This window comes from Haliotis cracherodii, unplaced genomic scaffold (genome assembly GCF_022045235.1).
Source record: "Haliotis cracherodii isolate W230 unplaced genomic scaffold, xgHalCrac1.p SCAF_8, whole genome shotgun sequence".
In the NCBI taxonomy this organism is placed as follows: domain Eukaryota; kingdom Metazoa; phylum Mollusca; class Gastropoda; order Lepetellida; family Haliotidae; genus Haliotis; species Haliotis cracherodii.
Genome location: NW_027266341.1, coordinates 18,958,502 through 18,978,143, shown reverse-complemented (window position 1 = coordinate 18,978,143; position 19,642 = coordinate 18,958,502). Strand labels below are relative to the sequence as shown.

The 19,642-nt window shown below is 40.9% G+C and overlaps 1 protein-coding gene across 1 annotated transcript; it reads right to left on the bottom strand.

Annotated features, from left to right (window-relative positions):
- Nucleotides 1-7,903: 7,903 nt before the first annotated feature.
- Nucleotides 7,904-19,362, bottom strand: LOC139450425 (fucose-1-phosphate guanylyltransferase-like). The gene is made up of 3 exons (XM_071232119.1): nt 19,274-19,362; nt 11,701-11,874; nt 7,904-10,153 (listed from the first exon to the last, which is right to left on the bottom strand). The coding sequence occupies exons 1-3, from the start codon at nt 19,338-19,340 to the stop codon at nt 8,577-8,579; spliced, it is 1,818 nt and encodes a 605-aa protein (XP_071088220.1). The 5' UTR covers nt 19,341-19,362; the 3' UTR covers nt 7,904-8,576.
- Nucleotides 19,363-19,642: the final 280 nt, after the last annotated feature.

Genomic DNA, 19,642 nt, shown 5'->3' with positions numbered 1-19,642 from the left:
ACTCTGTGTGCTGTTGCCCAGCTTTGAATGAACTGTAAATTCTTTTTGCACTTTATATTTAAGAAGAATTCGATATTTTGAGCAAACATTGTCATTTCGTTATTCGTAAAGTAGCATTACAAAGTCAAACAACATATTTGAGCTTTCGTGATTAAATCAATATTTTGTACATACTAATTTACAAGGCTGGATCACTTCTAAATAGGGATATTTTAATCGTGTTTTTTGCCATATTACTGTCTGACAAAGTTAAGGATGTTCTTTAATTCCCCACATATACATGTAGGCCATGATCCAAGGAAGTTATGTCAAATCTTAATTTTTCAGCCCTGACTACAAAAGAAGCTCTGATAAAAATAACAAATCTTAACTGAAATATCACTGTCCATGTACACTATAATGTGACTCTGTACGTCTAAATGGAATATAAAAAAACACACTTGAAAAACATACAAACAAATAAACTATATTGCGCGTATGTATGTATGTATGTATGTTTGTGAGAATAAATACCCAAAAGTCGTAGCTGTAGTAGTGGCAGTGTCTAGTATTAGTGGTGGTGGTAGTGGTAGTTGCGGTGTCTAGCAGTACTGGTGGTCGTCGTAGTTGTGGTAGTGGTAGTGGCGGTGTCTACTAGTAGTGGTAGTGGTGGCGGTTGTCTAGTAGTAGCGGTAGTGGAAGAAGTAGTAGCAGCAGCAGCAGCAATATATATTTTTGACGACTTGGGTCAGTCAAGGCCTGTTTGCACCCAGCAAAAAATGGAACCGAACTACATGATGCCAATCACTGGATTGTCTGGTCAAGACTTGATAAGTTACAGACCTCAGTCATATAGTGGGAATATTGCTGAGTGCGACGAACAAAAAATAAGCACTACCTCATCTCTTCATTTGCGTTTACGCACTTTTTGAATCACCCTGGCTGACGCGGAACAAGACGCCGACCTCTGCCTTTATTGTCGTTGTCCCGTGACTTTGCCACCCAGATAGAACATGTTCTGACACTTTATGGAAATAATCTCTGATATCTATGTATGGCCTTGTTCCAACCGATAATGGAATCAGCTTTTTCACTGCCGACAAGGCCTAGACGCAAAATGTCCAGACGATGTCAGAGCTAATATGAAAATGCGAAATTGCAAAAATCAACTGCAATACCCATCTCATGGGCAGAGTCAATTAGGGACAGTGACGTGGTCTAAAGGTTAGCGTTTTCTGGGGACTTCGAATATTCGTGTTTGATTCCCATGTGTGTACAACGTTGAAGCGTTTGGGCAGAGTCAATTAGGCACGGTGTTTAAAACCTCACTCACCCACTCACTTAGTTGCCACCATCATTATGTCTCACACTATTGGAGCGTGGGTGCACACGTGTATGCACGTCGCTAAATAAGACGGTAGGATATGATTATTGTTGTTACCCTGCCTGGCACTCAGCATGAATAGGATAAAACAAGGATTGGTTGGCTCGGAGTCAGTATATTGTACCAAAGAGGGATGTCTCTGTTAAAACTGCGCTATTGCATCTCAGTGTAGGCCTATAGCACCGACATTAGTTCGGACTAGTATAGGCAGCCAAGGACGCGTACGCATGCACGCACGCACGCACACACCTCATACCCCTTAAGATGGTTTGAAGTGAATGGCGTTTCCAAATCCGTAAGGGACTATGATCCGTGTAGTTAAATGGCTGCCACATTTGTATCTTCCCGACGTTCATCTGGAACATATATTTGTCACCTCCCTCATCAATTGTTACAGCTCAATAAATACCACAATAAGATAACTTGTTTTTGGACATGTACACTTACTATGTATCTATTATAAGTGTCGTATTTTCACGTTGTGTATTAGAGGGACATTACAAGAGTGGCATGTGACCCAAAAGGTCGAAACCCTTGTCGAATGAAGGGCAAAATGGGTAACAGATATTTTTGGCTCAGTCCCATAATTTGCCACTTAACGAGATATAACTGTATGTGTGACGTATTCTTGGCGTGAATAGTGTCGTGACATCTGGAATTCACGCACCGTCGGTGGTGTGCGTGTTTGCGCGTGTGTGCGCGTGCGTGCGTGCGTGCGTGTAACGGGTAATAGCATTTCAGTTAATGCACTGCCAGTCAGATAATGTGAAATGAGATTTAACGTCGCGTTCAGATTATTGTACTTATATAGTTTCGTGCCTGCAGCTTGTGCGCGTGTGTGGCTGCTTGTACTAGTCCGAACCAGTGCCGATTTTATTGTGCTAGCCCACTGAGATACCATGCAACAGTTTAATCATGAAAACCCACTCAGACACAGACGACTCCGAGCCGACCATTCCTTGTTTTAGCCCCTTATGCCGAGCGCCAGGCAGGGCAACACCAAGTACCATATTGTAACGTCTTTTGGTATGACGCATCCGAAAATACTGTGTCAGCTTCATGTGGGAGAAAAACCCGAAGTGATGCAGGTCTTAGACGTTTATAACTTTTGGTGATACCCAGGAACATGGGCATGGTGAAGCCAAACTCAGAAACATAATCAGGCCGAAGCTAGGATTCGAACCACGAACAAGGTCTCTGGAACGCCCAAGAGACGCAACTCTGCACAGTGAATTGAGACGCCTCAGGCGACTGTTGTGGGTTATTGAACACAGTACTGTACTATATCACAGCGAACTGTACTGTGAAGCATCGAGACTTGACCAGACAACATGGAACTGGGAGCATGACCGTCGCGATTTTGGGACCTGCACACTCAATCACAGGGCCATGTTACATATAAATGGCAGCTACAAGATATATGGTCCCACCCGGTGTCAGTATACTATATATTTGATCCTTTCATATAGTATACTGACACTGGGTTTGACCATATATCTTGTACCTGCTATTTCTTGCGTTACAAGCCCCTGTGTACTCAATGAACCATGTCACACAAAGCCCGATCACCCTATCCATTTGTGAGTGAGTGAGATGAGTTTAACGCCGCTTTTAACAGTATTCCAGTTATATCACGGCGTGTCAGCTTAATGTGGGAGGAAAGCCCGAAGTGATGCATGTCTCAGACGTTTACCACTCCGGCGAAACCCACGAGCAAGGGTATGGTGCTGACAAAACTAGAAACATACGGGGCGAACCGGGATTCGAACCCACAATCATAGATTTCTGGCGTCCACAAGGGACGTAACTCTGCACAGCTAATCGCGGAGCCTTAGACGACTGGGGCCCCCCGTACCCCCTGATCCATTTGTGTCTGTTATAACAAGCATGGCTAAAGCAGGTGATACTTCAGTACCCCGTGGTGAATGGTGAATGGAGTAAGTATATACTCCGAAAACGCTGTGTTTTCTCTTAATACAGAAGTTGGCATTCATAAATTCTCTTAATATGTGTATCACTTCTAAATGGCAGTCAACATCTCATTCACTTGGTTGATAATGTGTCCATGTACCTGGGCCGCGTGGATGGTTGCGCATAATATCAATCACTGGTTTGTTTGGTCCACACCCAGGCAACAGCCATGCAGCTGAAATATTGCTGAGTGCGACGTTAAACAACAACCAGGCACGGTGTCCCGATGATCCCACTGACTTGGAGTTAGAAGCGGTCGTAAAATATACTAACACGAGATTTTTGTACCAAAAATATATTTATTTAAACCCAGTCATTGTTAAACATAACAATGAAATAACACAATTTAATGAAATTTAATACAACACATAAGTGATATGCCTATGATGATTATTATCATCATCATACACATGTATATCTTTCTGTAACATCCCCACCAGTTATGGAAAGGTACCATTCATCTTCCAGTTGGGCGGTCGGGTTAACTTGTTAAAGCGTTCGCTCGTCACGCCGAAGACCCGGGTTCGATTCCCGACATGGGTGAAGCCCTATTCTTCTGTGCCCCGCCGTGATATTGCCGAAAATTGCTAAAAGTGGCGTAAAACCATACTCACTCACTCATCTTCCAGTAAAGGTCACCAGTCTTAAAAACAACAACAGAGCAAACCAAGTTTTTTCTACATTTTTTTACCAAAAAAATGAGTTAAACAAAGGACAACATCCCACTTGCTACTCATAATTATGGATCACCTCTCCCTTCCTCTGCCCTCCCAATTAATGTTGATAGTCAAGATAAGTTTTCACCCACTTTAAATTAACTTAATTACCAGTATATACAGAAGCACAGTCCCATTTCAATGCACCTGGGACGGAGAACCCATTCTTTGTAGATTAAATAATATGTGTACAGGTATAAAGAAAGGGGATTCAAAATCTCAAGTATTATCACATGTGAGACCATAGAATTGGGTGAGTAAGCATCTGTCTGGTTAGTGGAAGGCAATATTCAATTATGTACTTGTGATGTGTATGTTCTGTAATACTCTGGTATATGTCAGAGATGGTTGGACGTTGCCTAGCTTGTGGTATAATTGTTGGCTCATCACATTTAAGACCCAACTTCAATTCCTGACATTGATACAAATTATTTGAAGCCCTCAGCTTGGGACCATTCCTCAAAGTGATCTTAGCGCTAAGATGATCATTACTCCAATACTATAACCTAGATTTAGGATAGTTGTAGCGCTAAGATCATGACTCCCATACTTTAACGTAGACTTATGATATTCATAGTGCTAAGATGATCATTACTCCAATACTATAACGTAGACTTACGATAGTTGTAGCGCTAAGATCATATGACTCCCATACTTTAACATAGACTTACGATAGTCATAGTGCTAAGATGATCATTAGTCCAATACTATAAACTAGATTTAGGATAGTTGTAGCGCTAAGATCATGACTCCCATACTTTAACATAGACTTATGATATTCATAGTGCGAAGATGATCATTACTCCAATACTATAACGTAGACTTACGATAGTTGTAGCGCTAAGATCATATGACTCCCATACTTTAACATAGACTTACGATAGTCATAGTGCTAAGATGATCATTACTCCAATACTAGGGGCAGTCGGTAGTCTAGTGGTTAAAGCGTTCGCTCGTCACGCCGAAGACCCGGGTTCGATTCCCGACATGGGTACAATGTGTGAAGCCCATTTCTGGTGTCCCCCGCCGTGGTATTGCTGGAATATTGCTAAAAACGGCGTAAAACCATACTCACTCACTCACTCACGACTCCAATACTATAACGTACACTTACAATAATAATAGTACTAAGATGATCATTACTCCAATGCTATAACGTAGGCTTACGATAGTTGAAGCGATAAAAGGTAAATTACTCCCATACTATAGTGTAGGCTTAAAAAGAAGTGTGTGTGTGTGTGTATGTGTGTGTGTGTGTGTCCCTTAATGCTGAGCGTAATGCCAAGGTAACAACAAGTTCCATCTTTTAACGTCTTTTGGTATGACACGACTGGGAATCGAACTCCAAACCTTCCGCTCACTGGGTGGACGCTCTACCACTAGAACACGGAGGCGGTCATCCCTGGAATATCAGCCCCCTCCCTGTCTCCGGAATAACCAAGACAGGAACACCAAGCAAACAATTTACAATCATATTGCACTTGATATTAAATAAAATGCATAATAAAATAGTCAAATGATTATCATTTTACATATAAAATATGTGGATTTGCATAAGTTGTATTAAATACCAACATATTTGAAAACAAGAATTATCACTATCACAATCATGATAATAATGAATATTCATCACAATCATGATAATAATGCATATTGATCACAACCATGATAATAATGAATATTGATCACAACCATGATAATAATGAATATTGATCACAATCATGATAATAATGAATATTGATCACAATCATGATTACAATGAATATTGACCACAATCATGATAATAATGAATATTGATCACAACCATGATAATAATGAATATTGATCACAGCCATGATAATCATGAATATTGATCACAATCATGATTACAATGAATATTGACCACAATCATGATAATAATGAATATTGATCACAATCATGATAATAATGAATATTAATCACAGTCATGATCATAATGAATATTAATAACAATCATGATTACAATGAATATTAATCACAATCATGATAATAATTTATATTGCTCACAATCATGATAATAATGAATATTGATTATTTCAACATGTCCCAATGGTCAGTTTATAGAACAAGTCCAAGCCATGACCCCTCCCCAACTTTGCCACCTTCATCATACATAACACTTTCTCCCATACAACGACTTTAACAACACTATCTTCCACACAACTGATCTTCCAAAAGGGTTATTAGAATAACCAATGGACTCTCCTCTACCAGGCTTTCAGAAATAGTTGAAAGTGAGATTGTCATACAACAACTTTAAAAACTCTTCCATACAACAACCTGAATACTGTGGATACATTTTGGGAATTTTGACAGAGGGTGAGTTGGATTAGATGCCACTTTGAACAGTATTGCAGTTATATCAAAACCAATGATCCTAATAAACAACACCAGTGATTATCATAAGGGTGAATTGGGGTTCTGAAACGGACTAAGGGATGCAACTCTGCGCACAGCTTGATGAAGTGCCATATACATGCTTCACATATTAACACAGCCTCAATTTGACAAGAACCATGGATGGATGGATGGATGATGGATGGATGGATGGATGGTGTGCGTGCGTGCGTGCGTGTGTACGTGCGTGCGTGAGTATGGTTTAACGCCGCTTTTAGCAATATTCCAGCAATATCACGGTAGGGGACACCAGAAATGGGCTTCACACATTGTACCCAAGAGGCGACTAATGAGATCGGGTGGTCAGGCTCGCTAACTTGGTTGATGCATGTCATCTATCCAAATTGTGTGGATCCATGCTCATGAAATTTAATCACTGGATTGTCTGGTCCAGACTCGATTATTTACAGACCGCCATCATATAGCTGGAATATTGCTGAGTATGGCGTTAAACAACAAACCAACCAACCAACCAACCCACAAACATCCTATTATTGAAAAATGAAACCTAATATTTATGTCTACATGCACCAAGTGCATGTCAAAAATGTTATATTTGTGCGAGGGCAACCCTTACTTGTCCAACAAAATCAATATTTGAACACATTCAATACTCAAATGGTTCTTCACCATACTGCATCACAAAACCCTGTGTTACATGTCATTTGTAAGCTTGATGTCAATCAGACTGGGTACTTCAAGGGTCCTATTACGTTTTACCGCAATGCATCACAAATATAGGTGACACTGGCAGCAGACCAGCCTGTGTTTCAACCTTGTTGAGTTGATGTGACCAGGGTGCAACCTAGGTTTATTTGGTGCAACTTGGTTTTCATGTCAACATGCACCAATTCCTTAATTAAGCCATACACGTACAAAACAAAAATCATGTTGATTATATTGTCATGAACAAATCTAATCCCTATTCCAAGACATCTTCCAAAAAGTTCAATTCATCGGCCACTTCAGAGAAGAAGTCACAACTTTAATGCCCTGGCTGCCAAGTTATTTTAGTGGCGAATATTGTTACAAGTTCTGAAAATTGAATATACCGAGAGAATTGCGGTCGCCCGGCACTGGGTTTACCTCTGACTATAAACTTTTGAAAGAGATGTACAATAATAAATTTCCTATCAGAAGGTGTAAAATATACCTTAAATATTAAACTGGTTTGAAAAATAGATATTGCTTAGTGTTGTCTAAGATTTTGTCACTGGTAAAAAAACAATAAATTCTGCCGATTTTTTATCGTACACCAATAAAATTGCTGTAATACCATCTTGTTATCTAACAGCTTTATGGAAACTGTGAGTGAACAAAACACTGCCTAATATCTGAACGACAAAAGTATTTGTAAGCTTATGTATAACATTATACATTCGATATGAAAAATAGCTTGTAATATATGAAGAAAATGATTTTCTTAGACATGTTAAATGACATCAAAAGATGGCAGTGAGATGATACAGGTAAACAAACGAAAGGGACATAACTCCGCTATGCTTTAAACTAGGCCATTGTAGCTCACCTCACTTAGTTGATCCTGCTGCATATATTCCTCCATTTATCATTGCTTGGTTAATGGCCCATAACCAAGGCAACAACTAAAAACAAATGGTGGAAGTAAAACCCTCATTCCTCGGACCCGAGGTAAAATTATTCATGTACAAATCAATGAAATCCCCCAAGTGATCAGCTGAAGGCACAATTGGCAGCAGATGCATATTAAACCTCATAATATTAGGTAAATACTCAGTAAACATGTATCCCACAGAGAAAGGCTAAACCTTAAAATACTGTGTCCTGATTTATTGGACACAAAATATAGGTCACCAGTGAACATGATCATGATGATAAACATATATCCCACAGAGAAAGGCTAAACCATAAAATATTGTGGCCTGATCTATTTGGACACAAAATATAGGTCACCAGTGAACATGATCATGATGATATGCGCAAAGTTTGCAAAAACATTTTTTGCACAAAAAGCTGATAAAATGTGTACCATAACATTCACCCTGAAAGAACCACAGTATTTGCATAAACCTAAAAACATGACTGAAATCAAGATCTTTATACATTCCCCATGTCTAAAGCAATAAACTAGATCAGTTCTTGGCAGCTGTGATGGCTTGAAAGAGATTCCTCCGATATTTCAACATGGCTGCCACATCCTTCACCTTGAGAAGATCAGCCATTGAGAGGCGTCTGCGGCTTGAAGGTTCTGCTGTCTTCTTCCCACTGATGAGATGTTTCATTTCGGTGAGGGAAAAGTAAAATGATTCTGTCATAGATGATTGAGCAGCAAAGAGTTTCAGAGTCCACAGGCTAATTTTGTCAGCTGCATTTCCAGACGAGTCTTTGGGGATGAGTTCTTTCACAGTCAAGTCTGAAGACGAGCAAAAGTCCTCAATCGTTTTACCAAGAAAGGACAAAGAAGTCACGTCTTCTGAGGAACATGACTTCTTGATGTTGTCAAAAATATCCAGGAAAATTGTAACAAACTCTGTGCTGTCGTCGACACAGATGGGCACAGTATGGAGGAAGCAGCCCTTGGGTACAGTGAGGACCATGGGAGGATTGGACACTTTGGCCAACAGAAACTGACAGTTGCTGACGATGGTGTTGTGCTGAACTGACACTGGGACGTCAAAGTGGCAGTATTCCATCACAGACCTAACTGGGGTTGATGATGTTTTTGGCAATAACGAGTGCATCACACAGCCAAACGATTCATGTTCCATTTTAGGCCTTTTGTGATTATTATGGTTAAAGCTGTCAGTCCAAACATTAAAGACATCTTTTGAGAATGAAAGCTGCTGTTGGAATTCTTTGTCTTCACATAAATGGTATATATACTCCTTTGTGGTTCCAATGTGGATGAACTTTGAAGCATTCATCACAAGAAGATGGATATCTGTTCCTTTCAGATGATTGAACACCTTCATCCTGGTGTCCTTGAGGTCAGAGGTCATGAGACTAATATTCCCCGTCATGTCAATATATTCAGCTGTTGCCCTGGGACCGAGAGCTTGTAAGAAGTCGCCATAAGCATCAATCTCACAGGTGATATGGCCAATCTTCTTCTTCAAATCCAGGAGGCTCTTCATGACGTCAGTCCCGAAGTAGAAACTGCTGTCTGTATACACGACCTTGCCCTCAAGAGTCAAATCATCCGCAAATACAAAAGGACCTTGACCTTCAAGTATAGCTCCCTGTTTCTCCATCCTCTCATCCGTCGGTTTCTGCAACACCTCAAGACACTCCTCAATAGAAACATGCCTCTGTCTGTTGATCTTGTCCTGATCTGCAATGACATAGACACCATGTGTGCGGCCCATCTCAATGGATGAAGGATGAGCAAATGCAGTGAACCCAGTGTCGGGAATAGACCAATCCGAATCAGATCCCAGATTATACACCAGGAAGTCATCAGCACAGACAAGCAGTACCCCAGGCTTCATCTTGTCCACGAGTGACCAGTACATGGCCAGCTTGAGGTCCAGCATCTGGTACAGAGGCTCCCCGTGGGGGAGGGCCGAAAACACCTTTCCCAGGACACTGGCGCTGGGCATCCTCTGGCTCCAGCCTCCGGCATGTATCAGGAGGGTCTTCATCTGGTACATCTCTGCCCCGTATTCATTATGCAGGTGCTCTAAGGCAGTCAGGGTAGAACCCCCATTACCTAAAAAAGGACCAAGGTATTATAACTATTTAATAAACAAATGATTCTTTGGAATAAAAATAGAAACATACAATATTTTAATTTAAACTGATATAGTGTATAATTATATGAATAAATCTCACATCAGTAATGCTGTATCAACAGTGTACATCTATTTTCAGTGACCATGTCTCATCAGTAGTCATGTATCAACAGTAGCCATGTTTCACCAGTAGTCAAGTCTCACCAGTAGCCATGTCTCACCAGTAGCCATGTTTCACCAGTAGTCATGTCTCACCAGTAGCCATGTCTCACCAATACCCATGTCTCACCTGTAGCCATATCTCACCTGTAGCCATGTCTCACCAGTAGCCATATTTCACCAGTAGCCATGTCTCACCAATACCCATGTCTCACCTGTAGCCATGTCTCACCAGTAGCCATGTCTCACCAGTAGTCATGTCTCACCTGTAGCCATGTCTCACCTGTAGCCATGTCTCACCAGTACCCATATTTCACCAGTACCCATGTCTCACCAGTAGCCATGTTTCACCAGTAGCCATGTTTCACCAGTAGTCATGTCTCACCAGTAGCCATGTCTCACCAGTAGCCATGTCTCACCAATACCCATGTCTCACATGTAGCCATGTCTCACCAGTAGCCATATTTCACCAGTAGCCATGTCTCACCAGTAGCCTTGTCTCACCAATACCCATGTCTTACCAGTAGCCATGTCTCACCTGTAGCCATGTCTCACCAATACCCATGTCTCACCTGTAGCCATGTCTCACCAGTAGCCATATTTCACCAGTACCCATGTCTCACCAGTAGTCATGTCTCACCAGTAGCCATGTCTCAGCAATACCCATGTCTCACCTGTAGCCATGTCTCACCAGTAGCCATATTTCACCAGTTGCCATGTCTCACCTGTAGCCATGTCTCACCAGTAGCCATATTTCACCAGTACCCATGTCTCACCAGTAGCCCTGTCTCACCAGTACCCATGTCTCACCAGTAGCCATGTCTCACCTGTACCCATGTCTCACCAGTACCCATGTCTCACCAGTAGCCATGTCTCACCAGTACCCATGTCTCACCAGTACCCATGTCTCACCAGTAGCCATGTCTCATCTGTAGCCATGTCTCACCAGTACCCATTTCTCACCAGTACCCATGTCTCACCTGTAGCCATGTCTCACCAGTAGCCATTTCTCACCAGTAGCCATGTCTCACCAGTACCCATGTCTCACCTGTAGCCATGTCTCACCAGTAGCCATTTCTCACCAGTAGCCATGTCTCACCAGTAGCCATGTCTCACCTGTAGCCATGTCTCACCAGTAGCCATGTCTCACCAGTAGCCATGTCTCACCAGTATCCATGTCTCACCAGTTGCCATGTCTCACCAGTACCCATGTCTCACCAGTACCCATGTCTCACCTGCAGTTATGTCTCACCAGCAACCATGTCTCACTAGTAGTTATATGGGACACTGCTCACTAGAAGCCATCTCACCAGTGACACCCAGTACCTGTGGTGTATTCACTAAGTCAGTATTGCAAATGGCTCACCGATCCTGGTGCCAGGTGGGTCTGTGACGACATGTATGGGTAGATCCAAGGGTAGCTCCCTCCGTCCTGCCTTGTCATCAATCTGCAGCTGGAAGGCCTTCCTTTGATCTTCATCGGCCGTCGTGATGACAACCACATCCCAGAAGGGCCTGACACCGCTGTCCTTCGTCCTCCCTGCAATGTGAATAATTTGTAACAGTGGCAATGTCAATCACGTGTAAAGGTTTTCTGCAATTTGAATCAGTTGTGATGTCATTCTGGAATGTGAAAAGTTGTAATGTCAGTCTGCTATGTGAATCAGTTTTAAAATCAGTCTACAATGTGAATCAGTTGTAGTGGCAGTCTGCAATGTGAATCAGTTTTAATGGCAGTCTGCAATGTGAATCAGTTTTAATGGCAGTCAGCAATGTGAATCAGTTGCAGTGGCAGTCTGCAATGTGAAACAGTTGTAGTGGCAGTCTGCAATGTGAATCGGTTATAGTGACAGTCTGCAATGTGAATCAGTTGTAGTGGCAGTCTGCAATGTGAATCAGTTGTAATGTCCGTCTGCAATGTGAATCAGTTGTAGTGTCAGTCTGCCATGTGAATCAGTTGTAGTGTCAGTGTGCAATGTGAATCAGTTGTAATGTCAGTGTGCAATGTGAATCAGTTGTAGTGTCAGTGTGCAATGTGAATCAGTTGTAGTGTCAGTGTGCAATGTGAATCAGTTGTAATGTCAGTCTGCCATGTGAATCAGTTGTAGTGTCAGTGTGCAATGTGAATCAGTTGTAGTGTCAGTGTGCAATGTGAATCAGTTGTAATGTCAGTCTGCCATGTGAATCAGTTGTAGTGTCAGTGTGCAATGTGAATCAGTTGTAGTGTCAGTGTGCAATGTGAATCAGTTGTAATGTCAGTCTGCCATGTGAATCAGTTGTAGTGTCAGTGTGCAATGTGAATCAGTTGTAGTGTCAGTGTGCAATGTGAATCAGTTGTAATGTCAGTCTGCAATGTGAATCAGTTGTAGTGGCAGTGTGCAATGTGAATCAGTTGTAGTGTCAGTGTGCAATGTGAATCAGTTGTAATGTCAGTCTGCAATGTGAATCAGTTGTAGTGGCAGTGTGCAATGTGAATCAGTTGTAGTGGCAGTGTGCAATGTGAATCAGTTGTAATGTCAGTCTGCAATGTGAATCAGTTGTAGTGGCAGTCTGCAATGTGAATCAGTTATAATGGCAACATGAAAAATTTGTAATGGCAATCTGCAACGTGACTCAAATGTTATCGCAGTTTGCAATGTGCACCATTAAACGGAGGACCAATTAATTAATGGCCCAAAAGAGCAAGCTGACAAGGTGAGGATGTCATCTGTGGGATGACTCTACGCCCTGCTACATCCCGAATCCTGTGATGTGATTCGAACCATAGACCTTCTGATCCATGGTCGGACAACTTGTCCACATGACCAAAGAGATTGACCCGTCAGCAAGCTGACAAGGAAAGGAAGTCATCCATGCCCTGCTAAAACTCAAACCAGAAAGTACCATGTCTAGTGTTGATAGTGTTGACTCCACGCCCTGCTAAAACTCAAACCAGAAAGTACCATGTCTAGTGTTGATAGTGTTGACTCAACGCCCTGCTAAAACTCAAACCAGAAAGTACCATGTCTAGTGTTGATACTGTTGACTCCACGCCCTGCTAAAACTCAAACCAGAAAGTGCCATGTCTAGTGTTGACACCACGCCTTGCTAAAACTCAAACCAGAAAGTACCATGTCTAGTGTTGACACCACGCCCTGCTAAAACTCAAACCAGAAAGTACCATGTCTAGTCTTGACACCACGCCCTGCTAAAACTCAAACCAGAAAGTACCATGTCTAGTGTTGACACCACGCCCTGCTAAAACTCAAACCAGAAAGTACCATGTCTAGTGTTGACATCACGCCCTGCTAAAACTCAAACCAGAAAGTACCATGTCTAGTTTTGATAGTGATAGGACACAAAAGAAACCACCGATCTATCTACATCTTTTCTGGTAAAACCCACACCTGTAGAGTAATGCATGCCTTGGAAACTAGCAACGATTTAACAAGGTTTTACAAAAGTCAGAACACTGACCTTGCCCTTCGATTAAATGACAAAACCTTATTAAAGAACCCAACCTCTTTGGAATGTATATCTTAACACATATAACATTGCATTAATATTTCTTTCAGAGAAAATGTAACCGCAGATGTAATCAGTTTTTCTCTCATGGCCTTGACCTTTCCAAGAATTTCATGGAAGTAAATCCTCAACAATTGCTTATTGTACATACTAGACATGAGGAAAACACACCTGGTATCTAAACTTCCATCCCTTACGCTAGTCTCACACATGTCAAATAAAAATTTCTGACAGTCAATTTAGCAATTGATTTTGAGGCAGGTGTTGCAAGGATGACATTTCAGGAGATTTAGCAAAAATTTTGCATTAATCAAGTCAAACATTAAACATTAGGATCACCATGTGTCTAGATTCTAATCAGACATCCCACCGTGCAGTGGTCACATGCTGGACAAAAACACTGAAATAACTGTGATATAGTTGAATCAATTGTGAATCACACCTGATGCACATCTGCAGCAATCAAGCAGAAGGAAATTTCAGTGACAGGTCACAATGTGACGGGAACTTTGTGTGTATTTGGGAGGGGAGAGGATGTCTGAAGTCGTTTATCGTACAATAAAACACTGCATGGAGAATAAACCATGAGGGGCATACAATAAAACACTGCATGGAGAATAAACCATGAGGGGCATACAATAAAACACTGCAGGGAGAATAAACCATGAGGGGCAGACAATAAAACACTGCAGGGAGAATAAACCATGATGGGTGTACAATAAAACAGTGCATGGAGAATAAACCATGTGGGATGTACAATAAAACACTGCATAGAGAATAAACCATGAGGGGCATACAATAAAACACTGCAGGGAGAATAAACCATGAGGGGCAGACAATAAAACACTGCATGGAGAATAAACCATGAGGGGCATACAATAAAACACTGCAGGGAGAATAAACCATGAGGGGCAGACAATAAAACACTGCAGGGAGAATAAACCATGAGGGATGTACAATAAAACACTGCATGGAGAATAAACCATGTGGGATGTACAATAAAACACTGCATGGAGAATAAACCATGAGGGGCATACAATAAAACACTGCAGGGAGAATAAACCATGAGGGGCAGACAATAAAACACTGCATGGAGAATAAACCATGAGGGGCATACAATAAAACACTGCAGGGAGAATAAACCATGAGGGGCATACAATAAAACACTGAAGGGAGAATAAACCATGAGGGTCATACAATAAAACACTGAAGGGAGAATAAACCATGATGGGTGTACAATAAAACACTGCAGGGAGAATAAACCATGAGGGATGTACAATAAAACACTGCAGGGAGAATAAACCATGAGGGGCAGACAATAAAACACTGCATGGAGAATAAACCATGAGGGGCTTACAATAAAACACTGCAGGGAGAATAAACCATGAGGGGCATACAATAAAACACTGCAGGGAGAATAAACCATGATGGGTGGACAATAAAACACTGCAGGGAGAATAAACCATGAGGGGCATACAATAAAACACTGCAGGGAGAATAAACCATGAGGGGCAGACAATAAAACACTGCAGGGAGAATAAACCACGAGGGATGTACAATAAACACTGCAGGGGAGACTGCACCCCACAGGGTTTATTCGCCCTGCAGTGATTTATTCTAAGATAAACAAAGACCATGAGTCATTTATTTCTTATATGAGATATCAACATCATGTACAGCCTCTTTAAGGATGTACCGCCTACGTGGTCTAGCGGTAGAGCGTCCGCCTGGAGAGCGGAAGGTCCGGGATTCGATCCCCGGCCGCGTCATACCAAAAGACGTTAAAAGATGGTACTTGTTGTTACCCTGTCTGGCGCTCAGTATTAAGGGGCTAAAACAAGGACTGGTCGGCTCGGAGTCATTATACTGTGTCTGAGTGGGGTATTCATGTTAAACTGCGGCATGGTATCTCAGTGGGCTAGTACTATAAATCGGCATCAGTCCGGACTAGTACAAGCAGCCCCACACACACACATGCATGCACGTCGCTATATAAGTGCAATAATCTTGGACGCAACGTTAAACCCAATTTCACCTCACCTCTTTAAGGATGTTAGTAAAAAGTACATACAATATTTACCCGTATTTAAATAATAATGACTCCCTGAATAGACTCAGACCGTGGAAATGTCAGACAAGTCCACTTAACGCTTAGATGGGTATTTTCCATATATTCACACAATCATCATGTTGATTACCTGTACCTTTTCTCCAAATAACTATTGTCATATCTCCCAGATTTTGGAAGCGATAGTTAGGCCATTGCATTTATTTGCATTGCCAAGCTACAAGTTTGGGGAACAACGCACGAGACACTCTCCTCTAAAAAATAACGTCTATTATAAAACGTCACATAATGGACCACACTTCGTTCTTCATTGTTCTTTGTGATTTATGGCAGTTTAAAAAAATTAGGAGATAAAAGCCCTGTTTAAAAGTCCTAAGGAAATGGTTATAAATGCATTTGAGTGCCCCAAAACATTCCTTAATATGTTAAAATCAAATTTATCTGTTCCAGCATTTTCTGAGGTACACTCACTAGCCATGTTAACTAAATTCGCACAGTGCTGTACTGAAAAAATGTCTCTTAAGGAATTCTAGTACCAGAGCTACAGATAAGCAGCATATTTGCGTAAAATATTCCCAAAACTATTCAAAACCCAATTTCTTTCAATTAATTTGCGTACAGAAACGCATGCATTAAATGAAAAATTCAAATGTATAAAAACAGCACGTGTAGATACCCAATGAAGATTTTTCAGTATGCGTACAAAGGAACAAATTTCCGAAACACAATTATGAGCTATTTGACTTTCCGAGTCAAGCCCATATACTTAGAACACTTATCATGATTATATATATATATCTAAAACATTATTTCATTTTTTTAAATGTTCACTTTTTGTGGGAAAAACTTGATAGTGTTATGAATAGATGACTGAAAAAATATTGGTTACCCAATGAAAAATGTTATAACCGAATTAAAAAAGAAACCCTAGAGTAAAAACTCAATTGCTCAAAAAGTTATCTGGAGCTCTGTAGTACAATGCCTCCTAGGAAGTGGACATTTACCTCAAAGGGAAATATCTACATAGTTTTCTAAGTCAATCTCCTCCCAAGTGTGGCTGCGTGCGAAGGTGCGTGTATGCATGGTGTGCATGCATGAGGTCTCCTGTACAAACAAAGGTCTATTGATGTCTAACTTAACAGCAAAACACTAAATTGCATGCGTGCGTAGGTGTGTGATTAGTAAAAAAGTGTTCTTCTATCATGTGGGACATGAATGTGCCTAGACCTCAAATTACTCTTATTTCAATTGAATCCAATTTGCAGAATATGTTCAGCTTGTGTCCACTGTCCACTGGTTGTCCAACCTGGCTCGCAGTCACATCCACATTATTGGGTGTTGTGAAATGGGGTTTAACATCGCGTTCAAGATTATTGCGCATATATAGCGATGTGCATGCACTTGTGTGTGTGGCTGCTTGTACTAGTCCAGACTGATGCCAATTTATAGTGCTAGCCCATTGAGATACGATGCCGCACTTCAACATGAATACCCCACTCAGACACAGCATACTGACTCCGACCTGACCAGTCCTTGTTTAGCCCCTTAATGCTGAGCGGGTAGCAACAAGACTGGGCAGCAACAAGTACAATCTTTTAAAGTCTTTTGGTATGACGCAGCCCAGACCTTCGCTCTCCAGGCAGACTCTCTACCACTAGACCATGCAGGCCGTCCGTGAAATTATCATGAAAAGTGTCAGGTTTTTCTTGTGTATCAAGGGTTTCACATTGTTCATTTTCTAGGACACTGACTGACTGTCGTCCAGAAAATCCAATTTGTTGATGATAAAGCATGTCCCTCAAACAACTGACAAAATCATAAAAATATTGTTATGCCATTTGTTATTAAATAAAGCACTTCTGTGTATCACAGATCTCATCAAGATATGCACCGTGACCATGGTGACCAAGTGTACTGCTACCATGGCTACAGGCCTAAATAATACACTGAAGTTAAGACTAAGACAGTTATCCTAAAATAGCAAGAATAAGGTGAAGAGACTGTCTAGCTCACCACGAGTAATCTTAGGTGTCCAGATCATTTGAAATAAAAACATTAACCATTTGTTAACATGCTAACTTTTAAAAGATAGCTTTCATTACATTCTGTGACATGGAAAATATGCATGCAGTGTTTCCATATACAATTAGTTTTGTCTTTGAGCAGAAAATATAACTTGGACAGGAATGTCAGACGTGAAACGAGTACCGGGTCCTACTCAGGACCCACCTGACTCCTGGCCCAGCCCATGCTTGCCGTAAAAGGTGACTATGCTTGTCGTAAAAGGCGACTATGCTTGTCGTAAAAGGCGACTAACAGGATCCACAAAAACAATATAAATTCTAAAAATTCCAAAATAGCAAAAGGCACCAGTTGAAAACCTGGTCTTTGTGTGTGCAGTTTCAAGAAAGAGTACTTATTAGTTTCAGATATGTGTTCCGGACAAACACAACACTATGAACAGAGTCAATGTCAAACTTGTTTTTTTAATATTCCTATTTTAAACAGCAAAAGGCATCATTTGAACACCTGATTAACATATGTGACATGCGGGAGGATAAAAAAGAAATGATTTTATTAGAATGTGTATAATCTTACCGGGTATAAGTCATGCTGAAAACAGGTGAAAAGGGGATACGTAATACCATAATTTGTGTCATTTTGTTATAATATACACCCATAATTTGTGTCATTTTGTTACAATATACACCCATAATTTGTGTCATTTTGTTACAATATACACCCATAATTTGTCTCATTTTGTTACAATATACACCCATAATTTGTCTCATTTTGTTACAATATACACCCATAATTTGTCTCATTTTGTTACAATATACACCCATAATTTGTCTCATTTTTTTACAATATACACCCATAATTTGTCTCATTTTGTTACTATGTACACCCACACATTGCCTGTGACGACATGGTTGCTTGTGCCATCTGGAGTGGGTAAGTGCAACAAGAAAAGTACCACAACTGGAGTCGTTTCTATTCAGGTTGAGGAACAGATCTGTTTACTCAAACCTTATCCTGAAAGTAAACAATATGCTCCTACTTTATTAAACGCTGATTAACACAGTGTAAACCTCATAGGTGCAATCAATAATTTCCAGTTTGCATTTTCAGTCAAACCAATTTGTCATTGTATAATACACCGACCGTATCAACCACAGACGGCTGTGTGGTAGCCTACACTTCGATTGACGATAGGTCGATCTTAGATGTTTGCGATTATGTTATATCCCCGACCTGAGTCTAACAATCTACGTTTTGCTTTGTACGTCTAACCTCCTCACTTCGGCTAGTTTTAAAATACATTGGAAAGGACTGACATGCACAGATGAAATCTAATTTATACTACCTCTTAAACTTTTGTATTCTTCTAACATCCGTTTCATGAAACCGATCATTCCCCCCGTGACTGACATCGTGGATAGCAACAAGCTTGGCCTCTGAAGGAAGAAGGAAGTTAAGTGCGAGAGTTACCCGCCCTTCTTAGAAAATTTGGAGTTACCGTCCTTACAGCTATGGGCCTATTTGGGGTTAAATGAACAATACAATAACATATTTTGCCAAATTTACCTTTTGTCTGTGAATTTTAGTCTTTCATACTGAATAAACATAACTTTTAGTATTAAGAAAGTAGATTATTTTCCTGTTATTTGAGAAACACATGAAAGAAATAATCAACTTACCTCTTGGACCCCCCCTTGATAAGGGAGGTAACTCT

Bases quoted from the DNA above. Each gene is read 5' to 3' on its own strand.
- LOC139450425 (XM_071232119.1), bottom strand. From the start codon at position 19,340: ATGTCAGTCACGGGGGGAATGATCGGTTTCATGAAACGGATGTTAGAA. The intron at 11,875-19,273 runs GTAGTATAAATT...TTCACATTGCAG, and splicing joins AGAATACAAAAGTTTAAGAG to GGAGGACGAAGGACAGCGGT. The intron at 10,154-11,700 runs GTGAGCCATTTG...GTCCTTTTTTAG, and splicing joins CCCACCTGGCACCAGGATCG to GTAATGGGGGTTCTACCCTG.